General features: G+C 37.5%; 1 protein-coding gene across 1 annotated transcript; it reads left to right on the top strand.

Annotated features, from left to right (window-relative positions):
• The first annotated feature begins 1,394 nt into the window (after positions 1-1,394).
• Positions 1,395-4,312, top strand: LOC114390645. The gene has a single exon (XM_028351459.1). The coding sequence runs from the start codon at positions 1,986-1,988 to the stop codon at positions 3,990-3,992; it is 2,007 nt and encodes a 668-aa protein (XP_028207260.1). The 5' UTR covers positions 1,395-1,985; the 3' UTR covers positions 3,993-4,312.
• The last annotated feature ends 3,473 nt before the right edge of the window (positions 4,313-7,785 follow it).

Genomic DNA, 7,785 nt, shown 5'->3' with positions numbered 1-7,785 from the left:
AGAAGAAATCAAAAAGACAGTTATCAACAGTTTTTTCGACTGACAGAACAAAGACAATTGTAATAATCTTAGATCGTTTATTTGAATAAGTTGTACACATGTATAAATTTTTAATTCGAATATAAAGCAAAAAACTATAAATAGGCACGTTGGTAGTCATTTTTTTCTCTAGGAACATGTATGTTCAAACCCATATTTTGACGCAACTTATCTTTTCTGTCATTCATTTTCTTTTGGTCAATTTACTTTATTGAAATTCTTTTCTATATTTCTTGTCCAAACTCTAAACTTTTTCTAATATCCATTTCTTCTCTAAACTCTTACTCTTTTATTTTTCTTCATTTTATATTGCATTTCGATTACACGATCAATTACACTTTTACTTCTCCACATAATCGAAAATTTTCTACTTCAATTTCATCAACAATTATATCTTTACTTCTAAAGATATCTTAACTTTGCACAACATTTTGAATGCATCGTTACTTGTTCAATTTTTTAAAAATTAATTTCATTGTTCTCCTAGTTGAAAGTTAAAACACTGCTAGTTTAACCATAACAAAAAAGAACTCAATGGTGATTTTATCCCACTAAATAAAATAAGTTGTTTGGATTATTAAAATCAAGAATAGAAGAACTCAAACAAATTTCCACCATGATAAACCTTTAAATTTTCTTCTATCTTTTTACCTTTTAAAGTAAATATATGCAATCCATATATTGATATGAACTCACTTAAATTTATTTAAATTGATTTGATTTAAATTATCAGCAAAACTCAATCCAAGTCTTTTTAATAATTTGAACACATTTTAATTATGTTTGGTAAAACTGGCTGAAAAATTAGTTGAGAGTTGAAAAACTAGTTGGTAACTGGAACTTGAAAGCTGAAAAATTAATTTATTAAATTATAAGTATTCGATAAAATTAATTATTGAAGTAATTAAAAAATTTCATAAATATATTAATAATAAAAATTAAAGAAAACATAAAAAGATAGAAATTAGAAGTTAGCATTTTTAAAAATCCTATTTTAAGTAACATTTCAAAAAAATACTAGAAGCTAAAAAATATTATTTATCCAATAGTCAAACAAGTTTTTTTAGTTAATAAAAAAATTAAAAATTAACTAAGATAACTCATTAAACATAATTATCTCTTATTACTTTCTTTTGGAGCAAATCCGTTTCCCTTATATAAGAGAAGAGACTAAAAGGGCATCAAACCTTTCAAATCTCAAAACCTACCGCCTACCATTTGCGATCATTTCTCTTCAATGCAATTAATAAAAGTACTATTTATCCTCTGTCTTCCATTTTGCCTATCATGTTCGTGTATATAGCATCATAAAAAATTCATTGAATGAAAAGGAAAGCTCCATTCTCTTCTCTCTTTATACTTAAAAAGAAAAACAAACGCTAGCTTATTCCTAAACAATTCTCCTTTCTTGTCCATATTAGCCATATAGTTGAGCAGCTAATCCTGCCTGGCCAGGCATATATAAAAAAGAAGAAGAAACCGCGTTTTGATCTTGTAATTCCCGTCCACCACAACAACACTCTAAATCCCAAGATTTCTACAAATCATGCCCTTAACCCTCCCACCAAGCCCTTCACACCACACCATCATCATTCTCTCATCAGTTCATTCACACTGGACCCATTTCACAACAATAGCCAGATCATAACACACCCCATTCCCTTGGCATCTTTCAACAACCTCCTCTTGGCCGTTTTCTTTTTTCCTCCATCAAAGCCGAAATTATAGCTCCAAATTCACACACCCAATCCAACCCCTTTTCGTCAATCACTCCCTCCCCCACTAAGGGGTCTTAGCTTTGTTGAAAAAGGTAAGTGACTATTGTAAATTTCTTAGATAAGTGGACGATTCCTACGAATAAAATAAAAAAAAGTCACTCCCTCTTCCAATAAAGACTCAATTTTTTCACAACTTGGACTTTGGAACTTGGATCCGAGAAGAAGTGAATGGCTGACATAGTGAAGCAACTGTTGGCAAAGCCGATCCAGCTGGCGGACCAAGTGGCCAAGGCAGCGGAAGAGGCCAGTTCCTCCTTCAAGCAAGAGTGTTTAGAGCTGAAATCCAAGACGGAGAAGCTGGCCGGGCTGCTCCGGCAGGCGGCCCGTGCCAGCTCCGACCTCTACGAGCGGCCCACGCGGCGCATCATCGCCGACACCGAACTGGTCCTCGACAAGGCCCTCTCTCTAACCCTAAAGTGCCGCGCCAACGGCCTCATGAAACGCGTCTTCAGCATCATCCCCGCCGCCGCCTTCCGCAAGATGTCCTCCCAGCTGGAGAACTCCATCGGCGATGTCTCCTGGCTCCTCCGCGTCTCCGCCCCCGCCGAGGACCGCGCCGACACCGAGTACCTCGGTCTCCCCCCCATCGCTGCCAACGAGCCCATCCTCGGCCTCATCTGGGAGCAGGTCGCCATCCTCCACACCGGCTCCCTCGATGACCGCTCCGATGCTGCCGCCTCCCTCGTGTCGCTCGCACGTGACAACGACCGCTACGGCAAATTAATCATCGAGGAAGGCGGCGTCGGACCCTTACTGAAGCTTATCAAAGAAGGCAAAAAAGAAGGGCAAGAGAACGCCGCAAGAGCAATTGGGCTTCTCGGCCGTGACCCTGAGAGCGTGGAACTCATGATCCACGCTGGTGTTTGCTCTGTCTTCGCCAAAGTCCTCAAAGAAGGTCCCATGAAAGTGCAAGCCGTGGTGGCTTGGGCCGTGTCGGAATTAGCTGCGAAATACCCTACATGCCAAGATCTTTTCGCTCAGCATAACATCGTTCGGTTGCTTGTAAGTCATCTTGCGTTTGAAACCGTTCAGGAGCATAGTAAATACGCCATTGTTAGCAACAAACCTACATCAATTCATGCTGTTGTGATGGCTAGTAATAATAGTGGTAATAATTCTAATGGCAATAGTAGTGTGAAGAAGGATAGTGAAGATGAGGAGAAGCAGATGCAGAGTAGGATGCAGCATCCCTTGGGTGATAGGTCAACAAATCAGATGCATAGAGTGGTCACAAGTACCATGGCAATGCATGCTGCCAACAAGCAGCAACAGCCCAATCAAGGCAATGAAGGAACTCTGAACTTGCAGGGTCCGAAAGTGAATGGTAATGGCAAGCAAAACCATCAGTCTCACCAGCAAAGCTTCTCGTATTCCGGGATTAACATGAAGGGGAGGGAACTTGAGGACCCTGAGAATAAGGCCTACATGAAAGCAATGGCCGCGAGGGCGCTCCGGCAGCTGGCCAAGGGTAATGTGGCCATTTGCCGGAGCATCACGGAGTCCAGGGCTCTGTTGTGCTTTGCCATACTGCTTGAGAAAGGGTCTGAGGATGTGAAGTACAACTCTGCCCTGGCAGTGAAGGAGATCACGGCAGTGGCAGAGAAAGATGCTGAATTGAGAAGATCGGCATTCAAGCCGAATTCTCCGGCCTGCAAGGCGGTTGTTGATCAAGTGCTTAAGATCATAGAGAAGGAAGATACAAAACTCTTGATTCCTTGCGTAAAGGCTATTGGGAATCTGGCAAGGACGTTCCGAGCAACGGAGACGAGGATAATCGGTCCCTTGGTCCGGCTTCTTGACGAAAGAGAGGCTGAAGTGTCTAGGGAAGCAGCTATCTCTCTCACGAAATTTGCTTCCTCGGAAAACTACCTCCACCTTGATCACTCCAAGGCAATCATAAGTGCCGGTGGTGCGAAACACTTGGTCCAGCTTGTGTATCTTGGAGAACAGACAGTTCAGATTTCAGCACTAGTTCTGCTCTCCTACATTGCATTGCATGTGCCAGACAGTGAGGAACTTGCTAGGGCTGAGGTGCTTGGAGTGCTTGAATGGGCTTCCAAGCAACCAAACGTGACGCAGGACGAAACCCTCGAGGCATTGTTGCAGGAATCCAAGGGTAGGCTGGAGCTTTACCAGTCTAGAGGTTCAAGAGGATTCCAAAAATTACATCAATAGGATGAAGGGTAAGTTATTCATTGTTGTGGTTGTGAGGTTTGTCAATCATTGGTATTGATCCATTGTTCTTGTGAGTGTATATACAATCAAATGTCTTATCCAATTGTTCAAATTTGTTTTCAACTATAAAGGGAATTGTTTGTTGCCTAATCCATTTGTTCTAACTTACCTTACCTTACCTTGCTTTCTTGTTAACCCTCTTATGGAATGTAGTACCCCATAGTATACGCCAATATCAGCAGCTATACTTTGTAATCGTGCCTTTTAAACAGCCCCCGGTAGCTCTTTTCTAATGGAAATGTAAAATGTACTTATAAACTTTTTCCCTCTGGGTTAGTCAGCTAGAAAATGCTACTTAAGTTGCTAATGGGATTCAATTTAACAATGATAACTCCACTAGTAGCAAATGTCTGTTCTCAATAATGGTCATATGATAATTTTCATAACGAAAAACCTATTTGTTATATTGACTTATATATAGGTCACGGCTAAAAACAGAGGCTGATACATGTTCTAAAAGATGCTCCAGTTTTCCAACTTTCTTTTACCATCTTAAAGTCAGGAAGTTTATATTGGTTATGGATGAATAAAAAAAAGTTGCCGAATGCCTTGTTAAATCTAGTGCTTTCATGGCAACCAATCAAAAGTGAACAAAACAAAGTCAGAGTTTATATTGGTTATGGATGAATAAAACAAAGTTGCCGAATGCCGTGTTAAATCAAGTGCTTTTTCATGGCAACCAATCAAAAGTGAACAACACAAAGTGGCCGAATGCGTTGTAAAATCAAATGCTTTCATGACAACCAATCGAAGTTGATAATTTCCCAAAACTTGAATTGCCAAAGCAATTTGTATTATTCCATCAGAAAGTGAAAATAATAATAGTAATAATTTGCGGGGGGTGGTGGTGGCAGCTGAACCCTCTTCAGCTAGTGAAGTCAGTGGCATGGGGGCCAATATAAGAATATGATCATCATTTTTAGCTCGCATATATTCATTTTTATTGGCCATATTATATTTATGTTTGCAAGCATAACACGTAGGAAAACGGTATCCATCATGGTGGATAAATTGCTATCATCTAGAAAAAAGTTTTTTTTTTTTTTTTTCTGTTGGTAAATGTTAATATTATTAGAAATATCACTTAAGAAGATTCAAACCTGTGACATCTCTCTCCTTCCTTCTCTTTTTACCCTTCTCAAACTTGCTGAACCAACTTTATATTTCCATCATCTAGAGAAAATGTTGCCATTACCACAAACCACGAGGAATTAAGGTAAAAAGGAATGGCCATAACGTTGTTCAAAAGATTCTAAGAATAGACAACTAACTAGCTGTGCACTACAGAGATATAGAACAACTGCTAAGAAAGTGACATTTTTCCTTTTATTACAAGAAAACCCATCAACATACCAAAGAGAAACAATACAACATTACAGCCAAACAAGTGAAATCCTTCCCTCAGAATACAAAATGGTCATCAAGCTAGAAATGGGGCTCTAAACGAGAGCATTCCATGAGAAGTTAAAAACTATGATATTTATTTTCTTGAGTTATAAGACTGAGAATAATGATATTTTTACTTCATATTTTCACAACAGTTTCTATAGTAATTTTTTTTTTCCCTATCTATCTTCATCACATTACACATCTCATCTTATCCCACAATTGTCTTTCTTTTCTTCTGTTCTCTTTCTTTACAATAGAAATTATTAGCCATTCAAAGCCAATTCCGACCACAGCAAACTCCCTCGTCCCACTGGGTACTCATCAATCTACCCTACAATACTCTATCAAAAACCAACATTTAGGAATGCTGAAAGTGGAGCACAACTCATTCACACTCCTACACCACAAAGTTTGGCCACTCGTGTAGCATGCAAGTTTGATGAGTGAGAGTGATTTTTAACTTTCAACCAAGCAATAATGATCCAAAATCAAACAGGAAAAAAAACCAATGTGTCTTCAAAAGCAATCATTTGTGTTAATTTAGTTTTAAAAGTATGTAATTTCTGAACTTGTTATCTGATAATAAATTAATCTTTCCAATACCAAATAAACTCAATCTAGACACTAAATTATCTTAAGATCGATAGATTAAAGACTAAATTGGCAAAGAATGATAATTTATCAAACTTGGGGATTAAATTATATACACGGTAAAATTATATACCACTTTCAGACATAATTATATACTGTATTACTTCAAAGTTAATCTTTCTATTATCAAACTCGACTTTCATTACTCTCCTTAATTCCCCTCTTAATTGATTGCCTACGTGTATGATGTACCGCATTCATTTACTTGTATTCTCGCAATGATGACTAAAAACAGAATCACAAATCCACGGGAGAGACAACATTACAATGAGAAAAGAAATTTCAAAATCAAAATCGAAATCAAAATTAGACATTCCAGTTTTCAAATTGACAAGTGTTCCGCTCCTGAAATCTGAATCCAACGTGGACGAAAGCACCATTGTGTCAATAACATCACACCCACATTACCACGATACCTTATGTAGTTTATAATGAGAACAAAAAATTCAATTAAATACTATAACAAACAAGTATTTTTTTTTCTTAAAAAAAATTAAGAACAGAAAAGGTGATAATTTCCGAGTATGGAAAATCAACGAAGATCCAGCGAATACGAGGTTTTAAAAATTCAGCGATTTTAGGGTGAAGTAGTTGTGGAGGTTCGACAGCGATGATTTTGTTATGGAAAAGGAGTGATTCCATCATTATAGGAAGACAGTTCTACTACCGTTCGTTCAAACTTTCAAAGCTTCAGCACCTTGAGTAAAAAACGCTCCGTTTTGAGCTTTTTTGCTCTTTGAGCACAATTGCTTGCAATTTTGGACTGGGCTTAGAATTGGTCAGAATTATTAGCGGAGTATTGCTTCCTGCACCCAGTCGATTTGCCTCCTGCGCCCCATAGAAAACATTTATGATCCCAAATGGACAAAAATGCCCTTTACTCTCATTAGGCACCCCCAACCTAACACCTCTTCGGCTATCTCTTTTTTGACTTTTTTATGAAAGAAATATTAAAAAAAATATTTACAAAAATAGAGTAGTTTCTAAACTATTTACATGACATGTGTTGTTTTTTTCATCTAAGATAACAAAAGACATTATCCCGACTTTGTGCTCATTTTTTGTTTGTAGGAGGAGACGCGACTCAGGATAATGCCTCCTATTTTGGTCTTTGCACTTTTTTACATTTGTTATACCAACAACAAAGGTAAAAAAAAAAAGAATACGAAAAAAAGTTTTTTTATATCATCATAGATATAATTGATGTAAAAAAGGATAACAACCAAAACAAGAGGTGTCACCTGAATGGTGTGCCTTGGATAAAAAATTAACAGTAAGTGTTACTTAAAGATGACACCTCCTACATTTTAGGTGGGAAAAACAATTCATATATAATATAAATTGTTTTGAAATTATTCTATTTGTGTAAATAGTTTTTTATAATACAACTTTTCGTAAAAAAGAAAAAGTCCCATTTTCCTTTTGTGTGCTGCCAACCCGCTCACCTTTTCCATTTCCATTTTAATGTTATCTTGGAATTGAATACCCAAGAAAGAAAGGATTAGATGTAAATCTAAATGGGGATTATGTTTTTGAGACGTCTAAATTGGGATTATCAACTATCAGTTTCTCTCTCTCTCACTCTCTCTCTCTCTGCACAACTGAAATAATGACAACAATTACATACATTGTGTAGAGGACCTTGTCCTCTTTACTAAATCAAGCATTAGTCCATTTACGTCATTGTTATGTG

Source organism: Glycine soja, chromosome 16 (genome assembly GCF_004193775.1).
Source record: "Glycine soja cultivar W05 chromosome 16, ASM419377v2, whole genome shotgun sequence".
Taxonomy (NCBI): domain Eukaryota; kingdom Viridiplantae; phylum Streptophyta; class Magnoliopsida; order Fabales; family Fabaceae; genus Glycine; species Glycine soja.
This window is presented reverse-complemented; position numbering and strand designations above follow the sequence as displayed.

What these genes read in the sequence shown, in the direction of transcription:
- LOC114390645 (XM_028351459.1), top strand. Translation starts at nt 1,986, where the DNA reads ATGGCTGACATAGTGAAGCAACTGTTGGCAAAGCCGATCCAGCTGGCG.